The sequence below is a fragment of the Chenopodium quinoa genome, unplaced genomic scaffold (genome assembly GCF_001683475.1).
Source record: "Chenopodium quinoa cultivar QQ74 unplaced genomic scaffold, ASM168347v1, whole genome shotgun sequence".
In the NCBI taxonomy this organism is placed as follows: domain Eukaryota; kingdom Viridiplantae; phylum Streptophyta; class Magnoliopsida; order Caryophyllales; family Amaranthaceae; genus Chenopodium; species Chenopodium quinoa.
This window is the reverse complement of record NW_018742400.1, coordinates 1-27,185: the sequence shown is the minus strand read 5'-3', so window position 1 is coordinate 27,185 and position 27,185 is coordinate 1. Positions and strand designations below refer to the sequence as shown.

Below are 27,185 nucleotides of genomic sequence, written 5' to 3'. Positions count from 1 at the left end.
GGCTACTCTCCATTGAGTATTTTACTCTATCTTCAGAGGGGCATGCCGTCTGTACCTTTACAGTCGGCTACTCTCCATTGAGTATTTTACTCTATCTTCAGAGGGGCATGTCGTCTGTACCTTTACAGTCGGCTACTCTCCATTGAGTATTTTACTCTATCTTTAGAGAGGCATGCCGCCTGTACCTTTACAGTCGGCTACTCTCCATTGAGTATTTTACTCTATCTTCAGAGGGGCATGCCGCCTGTACCTTTACAGTCGGCCACTCTCCATTGAATATTTTACTCCATAGGGGCATGCTGTCTGGACATATAGTCGGCTACTCTCCATAGAAGAGGGCCGACTGGTTCCAAACATACAGCCACCCCCCTTATACTTGACTAAAAATGATCAGGGTCTGGCCGACCCTGTGCCTAAACAGGCGGCTACCCTCCTTTTACTTAGCACCTACGTTCACCAAGAACTAACCAAGGCCACAGGCCGAATGATCAGACCAGGCGCCAAGCCAACTGATCCAATCTTCAAAACTAATACGACTTGTCCCAGCATCATAGCAGGCGTCCGGCGGCATCCCTCCGGATGAAATTCGTCGCAGAGAGCAACTCCCTTTAGGGTGGAACATTGCTCTATAAACTAATTACACGGCACCTATACGACTGTCCCCGAGGACAACCACGTAGCCGTTTTTGAGACAAGGATAACTCTATCACTAACCAAACCAGTGGTAGCAGTTGACATCTGAGTCAGATGACCGCCTGTATTACTTGGGATAAATGCAGGGGGTACCTCTTGAGTTAATAGCCAACAAACATTGGCGAATCAAAAGGATCAGCCGGCCTCCGCCGCCTGGTACCTTTACTACTCAAGCAGGAGTGACAGCGACTGAGTAACACCAAAGTTAACTCATAGTCACTCTCTCAAACTTAGTATGGAGCCTAAAAGGTATGAGTCGTCCGCCTGTTTTTAGCAAACAGGGGCTCTCAACCACTACTCCTGCTAGGTTAACAACCTATGAGTTAAAAGCCAACAAACATTGGCGAATGAAGGGGAACAACCGGTACCAACCGCTTGATACCTCTACTTCTCAGTTACTTGGCGACTAGGTAACAACCATGTTTACTTGGTCAAACCACTTGGTTAATTTTACAAATGACGGAACCGCCTGCCTAAAGGGGATCCAGTCTTTAAAATGGTTCGAATACCAATTGGATAAATAGCCGACTGATCGTCTAGCCTGGAAACAGACAACCAGTCGTCCAGGGGCATAGGCGGCGTGACTAACTATCCGTACCTATCTGCAACTATCGGCCATGTAAAACAGTCGGTATAGTGTACAATTGGATATCAGAATATTCAATACTTAAACAAATTTGAAGCAAAACAAAAAATTCATTAAAAAGAAGCCGGTCATCAAAGACCGGCAAAATATTCAGAGCCCCGGCCCCCTGGCCGGGTAAATACAAACAAACGGCACGCAGGCCGTGGAAAGAAGACATAAAGCTTAAGAAGGGGGCAGGTCTTCAATATTAGCAGCTGCCGCCTGGTCAGCACTCTTCTTGCTGGACTCGGCTTCAGCTGCATCCTTCTTTGATGCATTACCCCCAAGCGGCACAAGCGCCACTACCGGCTGCTCCTCCTCCAACGCTTCCTCCAACGCCTCTTCCTCAGCAGCCGCCAGGATCTCTTGATTATATGTATCAGAACACTGGTGGTACGTTTTTTTCCCATGAGGCAAAGTCGGCATTGGGGAAGAGGCGGCCCCAAGTCATGCGCTGGATTTGAGCAGAGTCTTCCATCATCTCCCGGACCAGCTCTTTCTTTTCTTGCTCGGCCTTTTCCGAGAGCTCCTGAGTAAGACTCTTCTCCTGGGTCACCAGGCGTACCTTTACGCTCGCCAAGGATTTCTCCAAGGTTTCGTATGAGGACATCTTTTGGCGAAGAGGTCTCAGCTCGGCCTTGAGGCTGTTGATGGTCGCCTCCAGCTCGCTATTCCTCTTCTGGGCCGCCTCTAACTGAGCCCGGATAGCGGCGGTAGCCTGCGCCTGATAATAAAGAATATCAATGGTCAGAACTTCATTTTGGGCAATTTGAAACATTGCCTTATCACAGTCAGAGGCGGCCATAGCTTTTGCAGCCTTTACCTCTTTGTTCTTCCGGTCAAGCGGCTTGCGAAGGCCGTTCACTCGGAGCAGGGCCTAAGTAAAAAGGGGAACAGGCGTCAGTTTCCAAACAAAAAAGAAAACAGGCGTCCTGGAATTCAAATACTCAAAAATATGCTAAGTATACCTCAGCAAGGACCCCTGCAATCCCGTCTAGGTCAAGGGTGCCGACACCCCTGACCGCCTCTCTTTCAGCCGGAGGAACGGCCTTGATCATAGACTTGGCCACCTCGACCAAGTCAGGCTCCTGAGGGCCGGCTGCATCAAGCATAAACAAACGGATTAGACCTAGTAAAAAAGGGAGCAAGTCTAAAATTTACAAGGACAACTTCATACTTCTAGGCGGCCCAGCTGGAGTTTTAGAAGAAGTGGCCGGCTGTTTCTCAGCCGCCGCATGTTTCCTGGCAGAACCAGGAGAGCTCGCAACAGTCGTCCTCCGGGCCTTGGGGTCCGGCTGTTGGGAAGAAGAAGCTCTTGGAGCGCCCGTCTAAAAAAGAAGAAAAAAGAGTCAGTATATGCATAAACACAACTCCAAAAAGAGGGTGAAAGGTTCGAAGCCCACCAAGGGTGCCCCCTTGTTGGGGGAGTCGGTTGAAGACTGTTGCATGATGGAGGCCCGCAACATGGCCGCCGCAGTCTTGGAGGCGGTAATTTTGCTCATGGCGTCCGCTGCAAAAACAAATAGCAAAGTTAATAAAAGTCATAACAAGAAATGCACGGAACAGCAGAGTATTCGACAGGCCGACTACCTCTTGAGCACCGACTGCTGAGGCCACAGGCGGCCAAAAAGTACTCGTCGTAGAGCCATTTGAAGCTCGGGACGCAGTGCAGGGGTACTTGCTCTCGTACCCCTGAAGTAGAGTTCACCTTCGACTCTACTTTGAAGAGTCCTTTATCTAGGATCTCTTTCTTAGCCTTGGGGGGAACAGGCGGCATGCTACGGCCGCCTGCAAGAAGGGGCGGATTCCTGTTCCACCTGTTGAAGCGCTTGTTCAGCTCTGTGTCTGAACTCTCAATGATGAGGAAGGTGCTCCGCCAGTCCTTCCATTTGTTTGCTTTACCTCTCGTCATGAGGTAGCCCCTGTGGCTCGTCAATTGATACCAGCCGGTACCGCCTGCCTTAGGGGTCCGGCTGAGGTAGTTCATGTGGGCGAAAGCCTCGAAGCTCGGCTCCACCCCGTGCAGTTCGCACCCGCCACATAGCCGAGTACGTTGACCCAGGAGTTCGGGGCTAACTGCCATAACCCCAACTCATACCCATCCAAGATCCGCTGAACAGCCGGATGTAGTGGGAAGCGCAGCCCAGCCTTGATGGCCGCCTCGTAGCAGCCAAAGCAGGCGCTATCATAACTGGTACCAGCCGGCCAGACGACTGTGTCTTCTGGATCCGGCACAAACACTAAAAAGTCGGGGCCCATTGTGTGGTTTGCGATAAAGCTCTCCACTTTCTCTTGCATGGCTGTGATCCGGCCCCGAGGTACTGTGCAATAGTAGGGGGTATTTTGCTCTCGGTGAGAGGCGGATGGCTCCGCCAAATCGTCCCCCTTCTCAACTGCGTGAGAAAGCCTCGCCTCTTGCAGGCGACTGTTTTTCTCTTCTGTGTCCAGAAAAGCATGGCCAGAAGAGCTAGACTCGGAATCGTCCTTTGACGAGTCCGAAGAGGACGACTCCTCCCCTCTCCCGGAGGGGCCCGCCTCCTCTCCTTTAAAAGGAGCAGGAGAGAATGTAGAATTGTCAACTGTAAAATGGGAAGGGATGACTTTGACTCCTCCCTCGGAACTGCCGGCTTTCAAGCCGCTTTGTTTCACTTCCACATCTGGCGCCTGGTCAGATGTTTCGCTAATCGGCACCCTGTGGGAGGAGCCATCTGAATTTGAGATCCTGGCAGTCTTTTTTGTTATGGCCATCATGCTCTGCATAGACACAGATACAGTCGGACTTTGTATAAAGGGCAAAGATGGGTCCAGAAAAGGGCAGGCGGCACTCCTAGTCCTAGATTCAGCCGTCCCCGGTGACCGGCTGATCACTAACCTAGGTCGTGTCGTGTGCTTCCGTGGTGCCATTTCAAAAAAGAATAGAGAAAATTAAGAGTAAGAGAACCGACAGTTACCTGAACGAGTGACGATTGATGAAGTTCTGAAAATCCTTTGCAGTCGGCTTGTCAGAGCAGGCGGTAGGCAGAAAGGGTCCAAAATGTCAGAGCAAGTTCAGGGGTCCGAATGTTCTCTCACAAAGTATTCAAGTGTGAATGACCGAAGTCAACACTCCTTTATATAGGCGAAGTGAGAAGGCGAAGGGTCACTTCCAGAATTCAAAATTTTGGCGGGAGAATCTCTCGGCCTCTCGCCGACTGACACCTGTAGCAGGCCGTCGCCTGTTACAGGGTGATACCTGTCACAGGTAACACGTGACCAGTCACGTGCCACCTGTGAGGGGCAAATGATTAGGGGATTTTTCCCCAACAATCACCATCTGACAAGTGGACCAATCAGGTTCCGCCATGTGTCCGTCACATGGGCCAATAGGAGCCTGCCACGTGTCAAGCAATGATCCGTCCACCATGGACCAATTACGACACGACACGTGTCCTTCCCATGACACATGGGATAACCGGTCACCTAGGCCCAACTTCCGAGGGAAGCCCAATCAGCCCAAGGTTAACCTAAACCTAGATTGACACGTTTCCCGAGGTTATAAATACCTCCCTTAATCCTCATTAAGGGGGACAACACGCTAAAAACGCAGATTAAACACATTGATCACTCCTCCCCTAGAGGAACCAGATCTCCCACCTTTACTTTCCGCATTTATTACTCCTCAAACAAGTACTAACTTGATCGTTGGAGGCGGAGCTCCCACCACAAGGAGTCTCCATTGTTTTGCAGGTACAGGCGTCCGGTTCCAGTCTCGGAATTGTAACTCTCCCGCAGGATATCAGAAAACCCCGAAACAAGATCTATCAGCTAGTTGGATAACTACATAAGTCTTAGACAAAGGACCCACATTAAAGGTATCATATACAGATTTAGGCATGACATTGATTGAAGCACCTAAGTCTAACATGCATCTTTCAAAAATAGAATTTCCAATCTTACATGGAATAGAAAACATGCCAGGATCCTTACATTTAGGGAGAAGTTTCTTTTGAATTACTGCTGAAATATTTTCCCCCATACTAACCTTTTCAAAAGGGAAAAATTGTCTTTTATTAGTACAAAGTTCCTTAAGAAACTTTGCATAGCGTGGTACCTGCTTAATAGCATCAAGAAGAGGAATATTAACTTTAACTTTCCTAAAAGTCTCTAGAAATTCATTGTCCATGGCTTCTTTCCTAGACTTAGCAAATCGAGAGGGGAAAGGGGGAACATCTTTAAAACAAGAAACATCAAAATTCACATCAGAATTACCCTTCCCTACAGGTTCTTTCTCGCTCTCTTTATCATGTTTTTCCTTACTCTCTCCAACTATATCCTTAGGTCTGGCTTCTACTTCTTTCTCTACTTCTCTATTCTGCATTTTAGGTTCTGCTAACTCCTTACCACTCCTAAGTATTACAGCTTTAGCATGTTCATTTGGATTGGCAAGTGTTTGAGAAGGAAGTCTATTTGAGAGTTGAGATTCCAAATTACTCAGAGTAGTGCTTATTTGACCTATTTGAGTGTCTATGTGATGTAGGTGAATGTCAGTTTTCTTTTGATATTCAACACCTTGATCATGAACCTGTCCTATTTGGTTTGCTAATTGTTTCACCAAGTCTTCTAATGAAGGGCTAGCAGGTTTAGGTGGTGGGTTTAGTTGACCATGTTGCTTAAATTGATTAAACTTTGAAATTGTGGTCTATTTCCATACCTTAGATTAGGGTGGTCTTTCCAACCTTCATTATAAGTTTGTGAGAAAGGATCATACTTCCTATTTTGTTGACCAGAAAAACCCCCTAAGGCATTAATATCTTCACTGTGTAAAGTAGGACATTCATCAGTAGCATGAGAAAAATCAGAACAAACACCACAAACTCTGGATTTAGACTCATTACTAGAAATTTTAGAAACAAGAGTAGTCAAAGTAGCAATTTGTTGAGAATTTTCTTGCAATTGATTATGAATACCACTTATATCAATTTCATTTACTCTTTTAGCATCATTTCTAGTGCTAAATTACTGTGTATTATGAGCCATATTAGAGATTAATTTTCTAGCTTTAGTAGGTGTTTTATCAACTAATGCACCCCCACTTGCTACATCTATCATACCTCTATCATTAGGTAACAAACCCTCATAAAAGTATTGAATTAATAATTGATCACTTATTTGGTGTTGTGGACAAGATGAACAAAGCCTATTAAACCGTTGCCGGTACTCATATAAAGACTCATTATTATTCTGTCTAATTCCAAAAATTTCCTTCCTGATAGAACCTATACGACTCGCAGGAAAAAATCTTTCAATAAAAACTTTTTCCAATTCTGCCGAAGAATTAATGGAACTAGATGGAAGTTGCTCATATAACCACTCTTTAGCAGGATCTTGCAAAGAAAAAGGAAAAGCATGCAATCTAATATGTTCCTGTTCTATTCCTTCGGGATTCATAGAAGAACATACAACTTTAAATCTTTTAAATGTCTATAAGGATTCTCACCTACGTTCCCATAGAATTTAGGGAGAAGATTAAGGAAACCTGAGTTCCGTTTGAGGGGATTCTCTAGCTCCGGAAAGACAATGCAGAGAGGATCTTCTCCTGTTTTAGGGGCTCCCAGTTCTTTCAATGTCTGTTCTGCCATGTTGTTATATTTAATCAGCAATGGATCTTCTAATTCAAGTGATGGTTCAGCAATGAAAATATGAAGAAGCTCCTCTGGTTTTGCTCCGTTTATCAAGTCTATGTACGCTCTTATGCACTGAAGTCTTGCTTCTTTATCGTACGCATACATGCACCTATAAAGAAAACATAAATTAATGAGAGATAAGCTTGTGTGAAAATAAATTTCTGGTCAGAACTAAAATATAGGCAAAATAAAGAACTGATATCAGTTATTCAAATCAAACAAAACATGTTTGATTACAAGTAGTTCTAACAGTAAATATGCTGAAATTAAGAAGCATTAGACAAACTAAGAAATTATATGAACCTGACCAAGCAATCTCATGAAATCATCGGTTGTCATGCACAAATTCTCACAACTAGTTTGCTCAAATTTTACTCAAGTTGATATGTATCAGTTTAGCATTTCAAAAAAAATTTAGTAAAATGGTCTTCCTATATTAAGAATTAGGCATACAATCACACATGCACCTATCACAATTCAACATGTGAGGCTTGCTAATTATCAATAATATTTTGGTCAGATTTTTTAACTAAGCAAGAATTATAGCTTTAACAGTTCTGAAGTAATGAGATCAGGTATATTCAGACAAGAAATTTTAAATGTCATGCATCTGGCAGAAATTATACTAAATTTTCAGTAGCAAATCTGACAAGAAATGATTATTGGTGAGACCAGATTACTAATCTAACAGGTTGGCAGAATGCTCATGTTCCAAAATTCAACATGTCAAGCTAGCTAATTGTCAAAATTATGCTGCCAGATTGATGCACATCAGAACCTTTGATTATCATTAATATAGTAGCCGACTACAGCATATAATTAGACACAAAGTCTTTTAAATTTATTCTCCCCTTAGACCCTTCAATACAGATGCATTAGAAAATAATAAAAAATTTAGTATATGCCATTCATAATTTGTCAGATCAAAGTATAAATAGCAGAACTCAGTGGAAGATAGCCTCAAAATTATAACTCTTAGCACCATTTAAATACCAATAATCAAAATACCAGTGTGTTACCTATTTATCATTAGATGTAATAAGATTAGTCATTTCAATTTTCAAGGGACAAGCACCTGCACAATCATGCAAAAAAATCGATAAGAAAACATGACATATACTTGTCTACCAATATGTGAGTTAATATAGATTAAGCTTGCAAAAACTCGGTCAATAAACAAGCATTATTCGGTATAACTCATTATCATGTCATATTAACTTCTATAAGTTATGGTAACTTCGAAAAGAGTCTATAAATTCTTTTACTAGCAAACAATTAGCTAAATCATTCATATCATATGATAACATACTGATCCAACATTTAAAACAAGATATGAGAATTCTAAATTTTACTAAACTTAACTGAGCATCCATCAATTTACAAGTGAAATACTCCACCAAGATAAACAAAAAGAATTGTAGTCATCTAACCTTTAAAAGTCTGACAAATACAATGAAGCTTATTAAATTAAGTCATGAAAAACAGGCACTCCTTGACAAATTCAAAACATGCAGACATACACTACTAAAGCCGACTTTCAGCAATAATGAAAAACTGATGACATGCATAGAATTAACCCACTAATAGGTTATAAAATAGTCAACCTAAAATAGCAGTTAATTTATACATGCTCTTCACATATTCAAATAACAAAATTAGCAGAAATAACTTAAACCATGAATTTATAGGACATCATAAATAATCTCCCCGGCAACGGCACCAAAATTTGATACGTGTCGTTTCTCGAATAAAATTAATTAATAATTTACCTTAACTTAATCCTCAAAAATATTAATAACTAGTAAAAAGGGTAAGTAAGGGTCGAACCCACGACGAGATTAATTAACTCTATAAACTCAAAATAAACTCGAAACATAAACTATATACATAAAAGAGTATTATTCACACTATGTACATGAGATTGGGGGGATTTAAATGATAATAGTCAACTAATACTACCATGAAAAATAGGATCTAAACTACTATATACAATTGACGACATACTTAACCAACTCTATTCATAACTTTACTTGAATTAAACTATTAGTGATTATAATTAACCGGCCATGCACAATTAATCAACTTAATTACTAGACTAACTGTAGAGACTTTAGTAACAAAGACTCCCTATCTCCCTTATTTGAAACCAATTCTGAACTAAGCAAAAATCGACTCTAAACCAACCTAATCAACACAAATATGGTCTCAACTTGCATGAATTAGTCTTGGCAGCATCAATATCTAGGAGACCTCATTAGTCCTAACTAATCTAATCACTTAAATGTCAGATTATTTAGATTGAAACTGCTTTCTAATTTAAACCAAACCATAATCGCAGACTTGATTTAAAATTAGGGACTACTCTCCTATACGATTCAAACTAAGCCAAACCATATAGATAGCAATAATTCACAACTAACAACTTGAAAGATAACAATCAATGCCGAATTGCAAATTTAATAATTAAGATAAGCAAATTCAAATAATCATTAAATTGAAATAAACTATGCAAATATATTATTAAATCAACTACCAAATTATCACACCAATAATCCAATCAAAGTAACTAATCGAACTTAGCAAAAATAATCCAAAGTAACGGTAAAATGGAACAATTAAGTAAGAAGACTTATGAACTATAATCCCAAGAACATGCGGATAAACCCGGCTTTGAACCCGCAATTCACCTTCGTTCTTGATCAACCTTGGATCCGAGACTAAGCTTCCTCCAATGGCTATCTTCGTTGCTCGAATTGCCCAGTTGTAGTGACTCGAACTATCTCCTCTTTTTATAATTGTGGGTTAAGTTGTGTGTTTTTATTGGAGAAATACGGGCTGTATTTATAACCACCTTGGCCAAAACTCTATCTTGTGAATCTGATATCTTCATCGCATTACTCATCGGAGGATTTAGATAGAATTGCGAGATTAATGGGATTTGGATGATTTTAATAATCTTGTTTAGCTTTAATATGATTATAATTATAGTGATCGTCAATAATTGTTTTATTTGTGTATTAATCTAATATATATAAATAAAATAGGCATTTTTCGGGAGCATTTGGCGCGCCACATAAGAAAAGGTATTATTTTGTCCAATGAAAAATTAGATCAATAATTTATTTTAGAATTAAAAAATTTACTCGCCACCTAAGCAAAAGTGACGAATAAGATTTAAGAATTTTGACACATAGGTAAAAACAACGAATTGAGAATAATTAAAATTTAAATTATTTTTAAAACTAATTAATTATCTTATCTAAAAACACACACAAAAAAAAAAACCTGAGTAATATTTATCTTTTTTACATTTATGAATGCAAATTTTAATTGCAAATATCTTTAATCTCTTCCTAGAAAATATTGTAAAAGTTTGATTTCAATAATGTACTCATATGACTAATTTTCCATAATATTTTATAGTTAAACAATTATAAATGAAACTAACATTTTAAACAAAATGAGTATATTAAATAAACGCATAGGCAAAAGACTTATTTTGATCAATAAAAAAATGAGATTTGTTATTTCTTTTTTGAATTAAAAATTTGAATTTTGGGATTTTAAATTCAAGCGTCATAGAAAATAAATAAATAAAACAACAAAAGATAACTTTAGTGTTAAAATTAAAAAATTATCTTATGATATTAGGAATTTTATCCATATATTTAATGAATGATCTTCATAAATATACACAATTTTAAATTAAATAAAATAAAAACTAGAACCGTGCATCGCACGGGCTTATATCTAGTATACAACTAACATAGATAAACAGGTTTAGGGTAAACCTATTGATTGCATGTTAGTCAGAAAACGCACATGAATACGAGAAGAATAAAGTAGAGGCCTATCATTAGGGTAGATTCTTTCTCTTTTAGATTGGATTTGTACCTTCATCCTGGAATACCAGTCTTGGTTCCAGACCTATTGGAGTTAACGATCTTCAGTATCGTCATTACTGTTTCGGGGTTTTCTGATGTCCTGCGGGAGAGTTACAATTCCGAGACTGGAACCGGACGCCTGTACCTGCAAAATAACGGAGACTCCTGAGAGCTCCGCCTCCAACGGTCAAGTTAGTACCTGATTAAGGAGTAATTAATACGGAAATTAAAGTAATAAGACCTCTCTAGGTGAGAGTGTTTAATGTTGGTAATCTGCTTTGTTAGCGAGATTAGCCGGTTATTAATGTTCCGTAATGTTTCTGTTCTTCTCTGTTCTTCAGGTGAGATTAATTGCTTGATCAATTGCCTCTCAATTGCTTGATCCCTTTTAATGAGGATTAATTAAGTATTTATAGTCTTGAGAAGCGTGCCACTCTCTAGGTTTAGGGTAAACCTAGGGCTGACCGGGCCTCTAGACAGGATTGGGCCTTGTTGGCCGGTTTTCCCATTTGGCATGGGTGGACACGTGGCGTGCCTCGATTGGTCCGTAGAGGACGTATCTGTGATTGACACGTGGCAGGCTCCTATTGGCCTTCGTGAAGGACACGTGGCGGAACCTGGTTGGTCCACTTGTCAGACGGTGATTGGTGGATAAAAATCCCCTAATCATTTGCCCCTCACAGGTGGCACGTGACTGGTCACGTGTCGCCTGTGACAGGTGTCGCACGGTGACAGGCGACGGCCTGCTACAGGTGTCACCTTGCAAACGGCCGAGAGATTTTCCCGCCCAAATTTTGAATTTGGAAGCGACCCTTCGCCTTCTCACTTTGCCTATATAAGGAAGTGCTGACTTCGGTCATTTTCACATTTGAGAACTTTGCGAGAACATTCGGACCCCTGAACTTGCTCTGACATTTCGGACCTTTTCTGCCTACCGCCTGTTCTGACAAGCCGACTGCACCGGATTTCCAGAACTTCATCAACCGTCACTCGTTCAGGTAACTCAGTTCTCTTACTCTTAATTTTCTTTTTATTTTTTGAAATGGCACCACGGAAGCACACGACACGACCTAAGTTAGTGATCAGCCGGTCACCGGGGACGGCTGAATCTAGGACTAGGAGTGCCGCCTGCCCTTTTCTGGACCCATCTTTGCCCTTTATACAAAGTCCGACTGTATCTGTGTCTATGCAGAACGTGATGGCCAGAACAAAAAAGACTGCTATGATATCAAACTCAGACGGCTCCTCCCAAAGGGTGCTCATTAGTGAAACATCTGACCAGGCGCCAGATGTAGAATTGAAACGAGGCGGCTGCCAAGCCGACAGTTCTGAGAGAGGGGCCAAGGTGGTCCCTTCCCATCTTACCGTTGATATGTCTAATTTTCCTCCTGCTCCTTCTAAGGGAGAGGAGGCGGGCCCCTCTGGGAGAGGGGAGGAGTCGTCCTCTTCGGACTCGTCAGAGGACGAGTCCGAGTCCAGCTCTTCTGGCCGCAGTTCTCCAGGCTCAGAAGAAAGACATAGCCGCCTACAAGAGGCGAGACTTTCTCATGCAGTTGAGAAGGGGGACAATTGGGCGGAGCCGTCCGCCTCTTACAGAGAGGAAAACGCCCCCTACTACTGCATGGTACCCCGGGGCCGGATCGCAACCATGCATGACAAAGTGGAGAGCTTTATTGCTAACCACAGAATGGGCCCGGAATTTTTACTGTTCGTGCCGGATCCAGAAGACACTGTCGTCTGGCCGGCTGGTACCAGCTATGATGACGGCTGCTTTGGCTGCTATGTGGCGGCCATCAAAGCTGGACTACGCTTCCCATTACATCCGGCTGTTCAGCGGATTTTAGATGGGTATGATTTGGGGTTATGGCAGTTAGCCCCAACTCTTGGGTAAACGTACTCGGCTATGTGGCCGGGTGCGAAATGTACGGGGTGGAGCCAAGCTTTGAGGCTTTCGCCCACATGAACTATCTCAGCCGGACCCCTAAGTCGGGAGGTACCGGCTGGTATCAATTAACAAGCCATAGGGGTTACCTCATGACGAGAGGTAAGGCGAACAAATGGAAGGATTGGCGGAACACCTTCCTTATCATTGAGGGTTCAGACACGGAGCTGAACCAACGTTTTAACAAGTGGAATAGGGATCCGCCTCTTCTCGCAGGCGGCCGCAGCATGCCGCCTGTTCCCCCAAAGGCTAAAAGAGAGATCCTAGACAAAGGACTCTTCAAAGTAGAGACTAGGGTGAACTCTACTTCAGGGGTACGAGAGCAAGTACCCCTAAACTGCGTCCCGAGCTTCAAGTGGCTCTATGACGAGTACTTTTTGGCCGCCTGTGGCCTCAGCAGTCGGTGCTCTAGAGGTAGCCGGCCTGACAAATACTCTGTTTTTTTTTTCACGCCTTGTTTACTTGGGATCTTTACTAACTTTGCTGTTTATTTTTTGCAGCTGATGCCATGAGTAAAATAACAGCATCCAAGACTGCGGCGGCCATGTTGCGGGCCTCTCTCATGCAACAGTCTTGTGCCGACTCCCCCAACAAGGGGGCACCCTTGGTAGGCTTCGAAAACTCTTCCTCTTTTAGGAGTTGTCTTATGCATATACTAACTCTTTTTGTTTTCAGTCTGGCACTCCAAGAGCTTCTTCCTCGCAACAGCCGGACCCCAAGGCCCGGAGGACAACTGTTGCAAGCTCTCCTGGGTCTTCCAGGAAAACAGTGGCGGCTGAGAAGCAGCCGACCACTTCTTCTAAAACCCCGGCGGGGCCGCCTAGAAGTATGGACAATCACTTGTAAAAACTTTCACACTTGCTTCCTTCTTGACTAGGTCTAACTTGTTTTTTTTTACGCTTGATGCAGCCGGCCCTCAGGGGCTTGACTTGGTTGAGGTAGCCAAGTCCATGATCAAAGTAGTTCCTCCATCTGAAAGGGAGGCGGTCAGGGGTGCCGGCACCCTTGACCTTGATGGGATTGCAGGGGTCCTTGCTGAGGTATACTTAGCATATTTTTGAGTATTTGAGTTCCAGGACGCCTGTTATCTTTTTTGTGTTTGGAAACTGACGCCTGTTTTTTTTGTACTTAGGCCCTGCTCCGAGTTAACAGCCTTCGCAAGCCGATTGATCGGAAAAACAAAGAGGTAAAGGCTGCAAAAGCTATGGCCGCCTCCAACTGTGATAAGGCAATGTTTCAAATTGCCCAAAATGAAGTACTGACCATTGATATTCTTTATTATCAGGCGCAGGCTACCGCCGCTGTTCGGGCTCAGTTAGAGGCGGCCCAGAAGAAGAATGACGAGCTGGAGGCGACCATCACAAATCTTAAGGCCGAGCTGAAACCTCTTCGCCAAAAAATGCACTCTTACGAAGCCATGGAGAAATCCTTGGCCAACGTAAAAGAACGCCTGGTGAGCCAAGAGAAGAGTCTTACCCAAGAGCTCTCGGAAAAGGCCGAGCAAGAGAAGAAAGAGCTCGTCCGGGAGATGGTGGAAGACTCCGCTCAAATCCAGCGCATGACCTGGGGCCGCCTGTTCCCCAATGCCGACTTTGCCTCATGGGAAAGAACGTACCGCCAGTGTTCGGAAACATACAATCAAGAGATCCTGGCGGCTGCTGAAGAAGAGGCATTGGGAGGTGCGTTGGAGGAGGAGGAAGAGCCGGTTGTGGCGCTTGTGCCACTTGGGGGTAAGGCATCAAAAGAGGATGCAGCTGAAGCCGAGTCCAGCAAGAAGAGTGCTGACCAGGCGGCAGCTGCTAATACTGAACTGCCCCCTTCTTAAGCTTAATGTATTTTTTCCACGGCCTGCGTGCCGTTTGCTTTGTATTTACCCGGCCAGGGGGCCGGGGCTTTGAATATTTTGCTGGTCTTTAATGACCGGCTTTTTTAATCAAATTATTGTTTTGCTTCAAATTTGTCTAAGTATTCCATATCTAATATCCCATTGTTCACTAGACCGACTGTTGTACATGGCCGAACGTTGCAGACAGGTACAAATAGTAAGTACGCCGCCTATGCCCCTGGACGACTGGTTGTCTGTTTCCAGGATAGACGATCAGTCGGCCATTTATTCAATCGGTATTCGAACTATTTTGTCTGGATCCTTTTTAGGCAGACGTGCCTGTCTTTTTGTAATTTTAACCAAGTAGGAAAGTGGTCTGACCAAGTAAATAGTATTACCTAGTCGCCAAGGAATTAAGTAAGTAGGATAACAAGCGGCGGGTACCGGTTGTTTCCCTTTATTGCCAATGTTGGCTTTTAACTCGTAATTTGTTTACCTAGCAAGAGTAGTGGTTGAGAGTCCCTGTTTGTTAAAAACAGGCGGACGACTCATACCTTTTAGGCTCCATACTAAGTTTGAGTGACTATTAAGTTAACATAGGAGTTACTTAGTCTTCGTCACACTCTAGATTGAATAGTAGAGGTACCAGGCGGCGGAGGCCGGCTGATCCTCTTGATTTGCCAATGTTTGTTGGCTATTAACTCAATAGGTTACCTAGTAGGAATAGGGGTTTGAGTGCCCTTGTTTGTTAAAAACAGGCGGACGACTCAAACCTTTTAGGTTCCATACCAAATTTGAAGGAGTGACTATGAGTTAACGTTGGAGCTACTCAGTCGCCGTCACTTTTGTTTGAGAAGTAGAGGTACCAGGCGACGTAGGCCGGCTAGACCCCTTGATTCGCCATTGTTTGTTGGCTATTAACTCAATAGGTACCCCCTGCATTTATCCCAAGTAATACAGGCGGTCATCTGACTCAGATGTCAACTGCTACCACTGGTTTGGTTAGTGATAGAGTTATCCTTGTCTCAAAAACGGCTACGTGGTTGCCCTTGGGGACAGTCGTATAGGTGCCGTGTAATTAGTTTATAGAACAATGTTCCACCCAAAAGGGAGCTGCTCTCTGCGACGAATTTCATCCGGAGGGATGCCGTCGGACGCCTGCTATGATGTTGGGACAGGTCGTATTAGTTTTGTAGATTTGATCAGTTGGCTTGGCGCCTGGTCTGATCATTCGGCCGGTGGCTTTGGTAAGTTCTTGGTGAACGTAGGTGCTAAGTAAAAGAAGGGTAGCCGCCTGTTTGGCACAGGGTCGGCCAGGCCCTAATCTTTTTAGCTAAGTATTGTGAGTAAAATACTCAATGGAGAGTAGCCAACTGTAAAGGTACAGACGGCATGCCCCTCTGAAGATAGTGAAAAACTCAATGGAGAGTAGCCGACTGTTAAGGTACAGACGGCATGCCCCTCTGAAGATAGAGTGAAAAACTAAATGGAGAGTAGCCGACTGTTAAGATACAGACGGCATGCCCCTCGTAATACAAAATTGAATAGTAAGTGCAAACTTTTATTAAGTAGCTCTTTACATCATTCAGAAGAAATATTTTTTAAGATTATCTACATTCCAAGTTCGAGGCAACGGTTGTCCGTCTGGTGTTTCCAGACGGTAGGTACCGTCCCTGACTTCCTCATAGATTCGGTAGGGTCCTTCCCAGTTGGGAGTTAGTTTGCCAGACTCATTAGCAAACCAACTGCTTCCATTTTTCTAAGTACAAAGTCCCCTACTTTGAGTGGACGCCTGTGTACTTTTTTGTTGTATGATCTAGTCATTCTCAGGCGATAGATCTCATGGCGCAAAACAGCATTGCCCCTCTTTTCAGGAAGTGAGTCTAATGCCAGGTGCATGGCTTCCCAGTTTGCCTCTTCGTCATATAGCATTACTCGAAGAGTCGGCTCGTAGTGTTCTATTGGAAGAACAGCTTCCGCACCATAAGTTAGGAGGAATGGAGTTTCTCCAGTCGCCCCTTTTTCAGTCGTCCTAATGGCCCAGAGAACATGTGGTAGTTCATCCGCCCATAGGCCGCCTGCTCGTTCAATCTTTTTCTTGAGACCGTCTGAGATGATTTTATTAAAGGCTTCTACCTGGCCGTTTGCTTGTGGACGGCCGACAGATGCAAAGTAGTGTGCAATTCCTTGGTCTCCCAACCAGCTTTTGAGAACAGGCGTCTCAAATTGGGGACCATTATCAAAAACCATAGACATGGGAACCCCGAACCGAGTGATGACGTTTTTCCAAATGAATGAAATTACATCTTTCGTCTTGATTCCCTTTACAGCCTCCGCCTCTACCCATTTAGTGAAGTAGTCAACGGCAACAAGTATGTACCTTCTGCCGCCTGTAGCAGGCGTATATGGACCCAGAATGTCCATGCCCCACTTAGCAAACGGTAGTGGGCTGTGGATGGTAGTGAGATCAGTAGCCGGACGATGAATTAATTTGCCAAACCTTTGGCACTTGTCACATTTTTTCACCATCTCCATTGCATCTGCTTCCAAAGTAGGCCAAAAGTAGCCCTGCCGCCTTGCCCTTTGAGCAAGCATCCTACCACCTATATGAGAAGCACAGAAACCAGAGTGAAGATCATCTAGTATCTCTCGTCCCTTTTCAGGAGTAACACACTTTAAGAAGGGTTGAAGGTACCCCCTCTTGTGAAGTTCTCCCTGTATCATTTCAAAACAGGAGGCTCGTTTTTTCAGTGCTGCCGCCTGTTGAGGATCATCCGGCAGTGTACCGTTTGTCAGATATGCCCTGATTGAATCCATCCAGGTTGAGCTTCTGTCTAGGATTCCAATAGGGTTTTCCTCGATGCTTCTCTTCTCCATTACTTCCCAAAAAACAGTTCGAGGAGTATCGGAGGAGGCGGATGATGCTAATTTTGACAGTGCATCTGCCTGGTTGTTTTCTGATCTCGGCACTTGGATCAGATGGAAATCCTCAAGGGAGCCGACTGCTTGTCGGACCGCCTGTAAATACTTGATCATGGCCGGATGGGTTGCTTCGTATTCGCCATTGTACTGACTCACTATCAATTGTGAATCAGAACAAGCGTCTATTTTTCTTGCCCCTGCCGCCTTGCACATGCGGATCCCGGCTAGTAAAGCTTCATATTCTGCCTCATTGTTTGAAGCCTGAAAACTGAAGCGTAGAGCATACTCGAACCTGTCGCCCTCTGGAGATTGACATACGACGCCTGCTCCACAACCATTTGAAGTAGAGCTTCCGTCCACATATACCTTCCAGACTTGGTCTGGAACTTGAGAGTCAGGAGGACGAGTCATCTCTACAATAAAGTCAGCAAAGGCTTGTCCCTTCACTGCTTTTCTAGGCTCGAAAGTAACTTCGAGGCTCTGTATTTCTATGGCCCACTTGATCATTCGTCCTGACGACTCCATGATGGTAAGGGGCCGCTTGATTGGTTGGTCGGTATACACGACGACTGCATGTGCCAAAAAGTAGGGCTTCAATTTTTTAACAGCCATGAAGAGTGCAAGACCAAATTTCTCCACTAGGGGATACCTCAACTCGGCATTTTTCAGTACGTGACTGACAAAGTAGACCGGGAGCTGACAGCCGTCCCTTTCAGCAAGGAGCACAGCGCTTAACGCATGATCAGAGACGGCCAGGTACATGTAGAGATCCTCTTTGGGCAAAGGGCTGACCAGCCTCGGCAAGGAATGCAAGTGAACTTTTAATTTCTGGAAGGCGGCCTCAGCATCCGGCCCCCATTCAAACCTTGCCTTTTTCTTAATTGCCTGGAAAAAGTATAGGCATTTGTCGCCTGATCGGCTTAGGAATCTCCCCAAGGCCGCCAGACAACCTGTTAACTTCTGAACCTCTCGGATGGTACGAGGCGACTGCATGTCAATGACCGCCTGCACCTTCTCAGGGTTCGCCTCTATTCCTCTCTGATTGATAAGGAATCCGAGAAATTTCCCAGACTCAACTCCAAATACACATTTCTTGGGATTGAGCATGACATGGTGCCGCCTGAGTGTGGCGAAAGTTTCTCGGAGGTCCGTCAGATGATCTTTCTGAAGTTTAGTCTTGACAATCATATCATCAATATATGCCTCGACGTTTCTCCCAATCTGATCAAAGAACACTGTGTTTATCATTCGTTGGAAGGTAGCCGGGGCATTCTTAAGACCAAACGGCATGACCGTGTAACAGTATAACCCCTGATCAGTGACGAAGGCCGTCTTCTCCTGATCTTTCTTCCATAAGGGAATTTGATGGAAACCAGAATAGGCGTCCATAAAACTCATCAAGGCATGACCCGCTGTTGAGTCGACCAGGTTATCAATTTTAGGCAGAGGGTAACTGTCTTTGGGGCACGCCTTGTTTAAGTCTGTGTAGTCTACACACATTCGCCAGGTGCCATTCGGCTTTTTAACAAGCACCACATTTGCAACCCAGTCTGGGAAGTAACATTGCCGAATGAACCCTGCATCAAGTAATTTTTTAACTTCGGCGGCTGCCGCCTGACTTCTTTCTTCGCCATGGTTCCGCTTCTTTTGCCGTACCGGCTTCTTTTTCGGATCCACAGCGAGTTTATGTACTGCCAGATCAGGACTAATGCCTGGCATTTCATGGACTTCAAATGCAAAGATGTCGTTGTATTCTTTCAATAGGTTGTGAAAGTCGTCACCAAGGTTTCTCAGAGCAGTCGTCCCAACTTTGACTGTTCGGTCAGGACGTGAGTCGTCTAAGATCAGGTCCGCATGCTCACCAGCCGGCTGAGGGCGGAACTCATCCGGCCGCTCCTCTGCCAATGATTGCTATTTTCTTGCTTTTCTTGCGGACTCTGTCTGGGACGCCTTTCTCTTTTTGTCGCCTGTTTCTTGAACAGGCGCACTCTCCTTGACATTGTCAAGGTCTGTTTTTTCTTCACTTGACCCAGTGGCCATAACAGTGGGCTTGACATCTGAGAGATAGCACTCTCGGGCCATCCTCTGATCTCCCCTTAGGGAGCCGACTGTTCCATTATCCCTCTCAAACTTAAGCAGCATAAGAGACGGGATTATAACAGCCTTAGAATTATTCAGGGTTGGTCGACCCAGAATCATGTTGTAGGTCGAGAGTTCCTCTACTACTAGGAACCGGACTACCATGTGTCGTCCTTCCCCTTTTTCGCCCAGGCGAATGGGTAAATCTACTCGTCCCAGTGGGTGGACGACTCCTCCTCCAAACCCTATTAAAGGGTGGGAGGCCGGATGTATGCAGTCCGTCTGATATTTCAGTTTTGACAGACATTTGCTGCTGATGAGATCTGAGGAGCTCCCGGTATCTATGAGGATTCGGCCAACTCTCTGGTTGGCCACTTTACATTCAATAACGAGAGGGTCGTCATGCGGCCCCCTTACCCCTCCTAGATCTTCTTTAGTGATGACAATCTCAGGAAATGTATATTTGGACGGCCGTTCTTGGTGAACGGAATTTACATCTAACCGCCTTATATTATCTTTGTTGCCCCTAATAGTGGGGCCGCCTCCTGAGAAGCCGCCTGCAATGGTGTAGACGACTGCATCATCTATATCGGAACTGTCGGCCTGTTGATTCTTTTTGGCCGACTGCTTTTTTGAGGAAGTGTTCCCCGTAGATTTTCTTGACATAAGTGTCAAGATCACCTTGCTCAGCCAAGCGGTCTAGGTACCGCATGAGACTGATGCAGTCATTGGTGTGATGACCAACGTCATCATGATAAGCACAGATTTTGTCTTGGTTCCGGTTGTTTGCAGAACCCTTCATGGGGACCGGCTTCTCAATTGAGAACCGTCCCTTTATTTCTTTTAGGATAAACTGGTTATCCTTGTTAAACACATACTTTGGGGAGTATGGTTTGAATTCTTTTTTCTTTTTCTGGGCCGGGTGTTTAGAGGAATCAACCGCCCAGACCTCTTTTCTTTTCTCATCTTTGTTAGACGACTGTTTCTGTCGTCCTTCTCTTTTGTCGAACCTTTTCCCGTCCGACTGTTTTATCGTACACAGATCAGTCGCCTGTATATAGGCTTCTGCTTCAATCAAGGCCTCTTGAAGAGTCGCCACCCTTTTTCGAACTAAATCAAATTTGAAGGTAGACCCGTCTTTGAGACCTCTAAAAAAGTCAGTATAAGCTACCTCATCCGGTAACCCTTGAATCTGTATTCTCATCAGGTTGAACCGCCTGATGTAAGAACGAAGCCCCTCCTTCTCGCCCTGCTGAATTGTTCCCAAATCAAGGGTCGTTTTCTTCGCAGGGATGTTCATGGCGAAGTTGGAGGCAAATAAGTAAGCAAGCGTCCTGAAGTTGTTTACACAACCAGTCGGCAGGTTGCCGAACCATTGCTGTGCGATTCCCTTGAGAGTCGCTGGGAAACACTTGCACCAAGTGGGATCATCCAACCCTTGAAGGTACATCAGGTTGGTGAATGCCATCAGATGGTCTTCTGGGTTAGTAGTGCCGTCATAGGCGCCTACTAGTACATTTTTTACTTTGGCCGGCTGAGCGGCTTCAGTAATTTCCTTGGAGAAGGCCGACGGCTGTTCACCAAGTCTAAGCAACCGTAGCTGCCAGTCCATAGGTTGGACGTTTTTTGCTGCAGGTCCACCAAATGGAGGTGGCTGCATAAAATACTGTTGTTGCGGCACAAATGGTAAGTTTGGTACCGCCTGGGCACTATGAAAGCCGGACTGACGGGAGGTGCCGCCTGACTGACTCTCATGGTACGACTGAGTATGCCTCATCGAGGCATTTCGCTAACTGTCTTGAAAATTTGAAGTAGAAGCCGACTCTGACAATCGGTCACTCTTCTTCTGCTCTAGCAGTAGCCGAGCATCTGTGAACGTTTGCTTTGACCCGTCCGCCTGAATATGACGAACCGGTTTCCTATTTCCCGTAGGATAACGGAATTTTGTGAAATCAAGAGCAGGTGGCTCCCGCTTCTTGGATTTAGGATGAGGAGTCGCCTCTCGCCCTTGAACTGGCTTCCTCTTCAGTGAAGTGGAAGGTTTTTTGGCCGACTGCTCTTTGACTGAAGCAGGCGGCTTTTTGTTGATCAACTCTTGAATCTCTCCCTTGAAGTCCCTCATGAAGGTCATGAGTTCGTTCCTTGTGATGGGAGCAGACCCATCAGTCGGCTGTTGCCGAGCAGGCGGTGCGCCTGCTGGCTCGCTTCCTGTTTGAAGATGCTCCCGTTCCCTCCTTTCGGTATGACGGGTACGTCGGGCCCTTAGGGTCCCGTCTGGAGCTGTATGAGTTTCCACTTCAAATTCACTTTCGGTGTCATGGTCCGACTGAACTTGAGGGTCGTTTAGGGGACGCCTCTCTTCAGGAGTCGGTACAGACTTGGATGCCATCTCTGAAGTACTCTCCCCACAGACGACGCCAAATGTTTCGGGGTTTTCTGATGTCCTGCGGGAGAGTTACAATTCCGAGACTGGAACCGGACGCCTGTACCTGCAAAATAACGGAGACTCCTGAGAGCTCCGCCTCCAACGGTCAAGTTAGTACCTGATTAAGGAGTAATTAATACGGAAATTAAAGTAATAAGACCTCTCTAGGTGAGAGTGTTTAATGTTGGTAATCTGCTTTGTTAGCGAGATTAGCCGGTTATTAATGTTCCGTAATGTTTCTGTTCTTCTCTGTTCTTCAGGTGAGATTAATTGCTTGATCAATTGCCTCTCAATTGCTTGATCCCTTTTAATGAGGATTAATTAAGTATTTATAGTCTTGAGAAGCGTGCCACTCTCTAGGTTTAGGGTAAACCTAGGGCTGACCGGGCCTCTAGACAGGATTGGGCCTTGTTGGCCGGTTTTCCCATTTGGCATGGGTGGACACGTGGCGTGCCTCGATTGGTCCGTAGAGGACGTATCTGTGATTGACACGTGGCAGGCTCCTATTGGCCTTCGTGAAGGACACGTGGCGGAACCTGGTTGGTCCACTTGTCAGACGGTGATTGGTGGATAAAAATCCCCTAATCAATTACTACAAAATTGGCCGAAGAGACCCGTCCAAATTAGCCAAAGAGACTGCCTTAGAGGCGATCTCTAGCACAGCAGTCTCTTTGGCAAAGAGACTGCTTTTTAGAGGCGGTCTCTAGAATGAGAAAGCTAGACCGCCTCTTTAAGATAAGCGATCTTAATTTTAAGAATATTCCAATCCACCAAATCATTTTGGTCCCAAATGACCATTTAAAATAAAAGTTTATCGCGATGCAAGAATGGGCGCGACTCCATTCTCACAAAATTAGTCTAGGATCCCATCTAACTTTCATTATAAATATAATGTAAATACCAAAAGAGAAGAGGACATGTTGATCAAAAAAGCCTCGAAAAGCCACGGGCTACCATCGTGTACCCTAACCCATAATTGTCAATACTCCAGAAGTGCACGCTTTCCAGAGTTTTATTGCTCATCCATGTTTCACTTTACGTGATTACAATTTTAATTAATAGCCGACTCAATCAAGTAGAACATACATAACAATCATACATCAATTCACTTTTAATTTTATTTAGGACAATGGTTGACCTTTAATTCCATTAAACTTCCAAATTATCCAAAATTGTTGATCATAGTCAACCCACCTAGCCAATTCGGCTTAATCCACCTTTACTCAACATACTAAACAAGTCATGATTGAGTAATAAATAAATAAATAATAACCTTGTGGAATACTTAATAAATTCATTCCACTCAAACCATTTAATTCCAATCCTTTGATAATCCAAATGTGGTTAATAAACAAATCCAATAAAAATATGCTTGTATCAACATTCCATACAAAGAATTAATCCAATATAATTCAACATGCTTGCATCCATAATTCCATACAAACATACTCAATTCACCATAACATGCCTCATAAACATAAGCACATGAATTAAATCAATGTATAACCAAACAATTTCCATCCAAGTGTTCCCTAATCATGAAACTAAGTTCTTTCCTTTTGGTACCTAAACATGATACTACTTATAACGAAGTAGACATGTACGTACCTCGTATAAACAATCCTTTGTGCCACTTTTAATCAATTAAAAGTCTCCTATGTAAAAATTACTTCCTATAAAACAACCAACAACAATAAATTAATACTTAACCAAAAATTCCAGCAATATAAATTAGATTAGAACTCCTTAAAACTTCACCAAAAACATGTTTTTTATGCTTAGTTATGCATTAGAAATACAATAGGAATAAAAGCCCCAAATTAATTGATCATAAGAATCCTAAAATCCCTATTTCAATAAATTGAAACCCTAGGTTTTATAATCACAAAATCTGAAAAATTTATAACATAATTAAAATCTGAAATTATAAGTTTAAGCTATCAAAAACATGAATTTGATACTAAAAATATAAACTGTATATTATAAAATCAAAACCCAAAAACTAATTTAACAAACATTGAACAAAAAAAAAAATACAAAGGGAAGAGAGAGAAGAGGGAGCAAGCAGCCACGTGGGTCGCGCTGCTGGTGGTGTGCCGGCAGTCAGGGGGCGGTGCCGGTGACCGGCAGTGGTGTGGCAGTAGGTGGCAGTCGGTGGGGGCAGCAAGGTGAGTGAAAACTCACGTAAGAAAGAAAGGAAAAGAAAAAAAAAGAAAAAGAAAAGAAAGAAAAAGGAGAGAGAAAATAAAAGAAAGGAAAAAAAAAAATAAAAGGGAAAAGAAAATACTAACCTTTTTGTGTGGGGAAAATTTGGGGATGTATGGAGTATTTATAGGAGATAGATTTGTAGGGTAAATATGAATATTGGGCCTCATAAAATTAATGGGCTAATTGAATAAGTAAAGTGAAGTTGACTTTGATTGTTTGGACATGAATTATAGAATGATGGTATGTAAAAAAAATTTGTACCAAAATAATTTTTCGACCCAAATTAAAAATTGAAACCTTTGAAATTAAATTCCGGAAAAATACAAATATATATTATAAATGAAATAAAATTCCATTTATAAATTATTTTAAAAATATGGGGATTACAAAATGCATGGCCGTGCTCGGATGGATTTTAGAAATCATCTGTTTATTGACAGTCGGACTCGGAATCGAGAAACACTTCTGGACGTAATAAGGATGACGAAATAATCTTACCTTATAATTCATGAAGAGACATCAAGCAATATAGGAAAAAGGTTGTACACTAAATGCGCACTTGTCCGAAAGGACAAGTGGGAGATTGAAAGGAATGGTGTCCTTCGAACAAGTGTACTATTCCGTTAGTGGGTTCAGAATTATTAGAAAGCTAAATATATTCAGCAAGGTCAAGTGATCGGAATGCCTAGGTGGAGGCCGCTTCCGATCAGTAATATTAATGCATAATTAATATTACAGGCTTAATCTTGAATGAACCCTTCGGGTCACACCCTTAGCAGTAAACAAACCGACTCGAAGAATTAATTCGGAAGAAATTAATTCGTCGCCCGAGTATTAAATATTTAGACGTCAGTAATTCGAGCTTGGATCGTCAAAACGAGCGTCAAGAGAATCTCAAATGACGAGCCAAAATTTAGGATTTGGCAAGACGAGAACTTGCTTCAAGTAACAAGCTAGTAAAATCCTAGCCACTCGAAATGCTAGGAAAGCGCGCCCAATAGGAGCGTGCCACGTGGCAGCACACATGGCAAAACGCCATATGCAGCACACGTGGCAGCGCGCCACTATGGCGACACATGTGGCAAGGGTCGTGGACCCGGGGCGATAGGTCATGGACACGGGCCAAAATAAAATGGCCCAACCCGAACCTAACTTGGGGCTCAAGGTTAGGTGACACATGGTTAGTTCACATTGCATGTGAAATGCCTTCGGGACCAAGTGGGAAAGTGGTCCTCACCTAACCATGTGACACTTGTTACTTTTTCCTTGGTTTATTTAACTAAGAATTGAATTCATCAATCTTTCCATGTGGGATCTTTTTGTGAAAAGTCCCACATTGAAAGATGAGTGGAATTCACAAGCTATCCTTCCTTATAAATAGCCAAAGCATGACATGAGAATTGCTTGCTTGAGTAGGAGTTCAAAAGAGCATTGCATTAGCAAAAACTCTTAAACTCACATAATACTCGGGTTTTGGTCGGACCTCGCTAACCTCGATGTAACGGACCTAAAAGTCGCTAGTAGTTTTTTTGCGGGTGGATTTCCGTAGGAGGCTCGCATATTTTCGGAGCTTAAAGCTTTCAAGTAAGAGCCCGACTTTGAGGGCGAAGCACGCTACAAAAGTAAATTCCGATTTTATCCTTTTATGTTTATTTGTTATGCTTTATGGTTTTATTAATTGCGAGTGGTTCTTTGGGTCGGGGTTGTTTCCGCGGTAAGTTGGACTTACCAAACCCCAACAAGTCAGCCAGGGGTTATTTTGTCAAGGGTTACTCGATTAGTTATGGGTTACTCGGTCAATTTGGGGTTACTCGGTTGGTTAGGGGTAACTCAGTTAGGGGTTATTTTATCGGTCAAGGGTTACTCATCAATTAGGGGTTACTCGATTGGTAAGGGGTTACTTGGTCAGGGGATACTCATTCTGGGGTTACTTATTGGTCGAGGTTACTCAATCGACAAGGATTACCTTATCAGAGATTACTCATGTATTTGTTGGCCACACAGTGTCGCCAACTACACACAAAATTTGTTAAACAAAACGCGAAACATCGTCCGAGCTACAAACTAGTTTCCTTATAAAAAAATCTTGTACTCCTATTAGTTCTATCATATAATTAATATATATAGCTAAACTTTTTTCCAGGCCACGAGACAGTGACACTTGGCGTTCCAACTTTTCGCCAAGTGTCGCGCCACGTTGAACAAAATAGACTTGTAGGATTAAAAAAGAAAAAAATTAGTATAGAATTCTATTTTCAATCAAACTTGGATAGAATTTCAGGATAAAGTTATAGTTTATAGTTTTATTTTTGATAAAATACAAATATTTCAGATATACAAATTGAAATATAATTTTATTCTAAAAAAGTTTTAGATTATAATTCTAAAAGGTTATCATATGATTTTATTTTTTATATCATAATATTTTTTGAGCGAAAAAAGTAGTTCAAAACGTAAATCATCCCTTTATAATATATATCATAATCGGTTAAAATAATATACTTCACAATTTAATACTGTATAATTTTATTAGTATGTAGACCTATCAATCAGGGTCGGGTCATGAGCTAAGTCATCTCAAATCGGATCACTTCATGTTTACGGGCCAAGAAATGTTTAACTCTTGCCTAAAGTTTTGGATTCGGGTTAACCCAACTGGCTTTGAACCTTTTTTTTTTTTTATTTAATTTACTTTTTCGCTAATTTTTAATCTTTTTAATGTCATTACATGCCTAATAAATTGCAAATCGTCACGAAAACACATCAATTGCTAAATAATTTATCTTAAAAGTTAATAAACAACTCCAGCGTTCCACGGAATACAAAACTAGTTTCTCCCTTCTAAGCCATGTTCCCCTACGTGTTATCGCCAATCACAAATCGCCACTTCAAATTAACAAATTTTGTATAACAAAAACA

At 43.0% G+C, this 27,185-nt stretch overlaps 1 protein-coding gene across 2 annotated transcripts; it reads right to left on the bottom strand.

Annotated features, from left to right (window-relative positions):
* Positions 1 to 5,037: 5,037 nt before the first annotated feature.
* LOC110704290 lies at positions 5,038 to 9,919 on the bottom strand. 2 transcript variants are annotated; one of them, XR_002507896.1, is made up of 3 exons: positions 9,669 to 9,919; positions 8,001 to 8,056; positions 6,633 to 7,090 (listed from the first exon to the last, which is right to left on the bottom strand). XR_002507896.1 is itself a non-coding variant. In XM_021882084.1 (2 exons), the coding sequence occupies exon 2, from the start codon at positions 5,673 to 5,675 to the stop codon at positions 5,094 to 5,096; it is 582 nt and encodes a 193-aa protein (XP_021737776.1). In that variant the 5' UTR covers positions 5,676 to 7,090; positions 9,669 to 9,919; the 3' UTR covers positions 5,038 to 5,093. The 2 variants fall into 2 exon arrangements, 1 of the variants encoding a protein (XP_021737776.1); XM_021882084.1 differs by lacking the exon at positions 8,001 to 8,056 and having other exon boundaries at positions 5,038 to 7,090.
* Positions 9,920 to 27,185: the final 17,266 nt, after the last annotated feature.

Bases quoted from the DNA above. Each gene is read 5' to 3' on its own strand.
- LOC110704290 (XM_021882084.1), bottom strand. From the start codon at position 5,675: ATGCAGAATAGAGAAGTAGAGAAAGAAGTAGAAGCCAGACCTAAGGAT.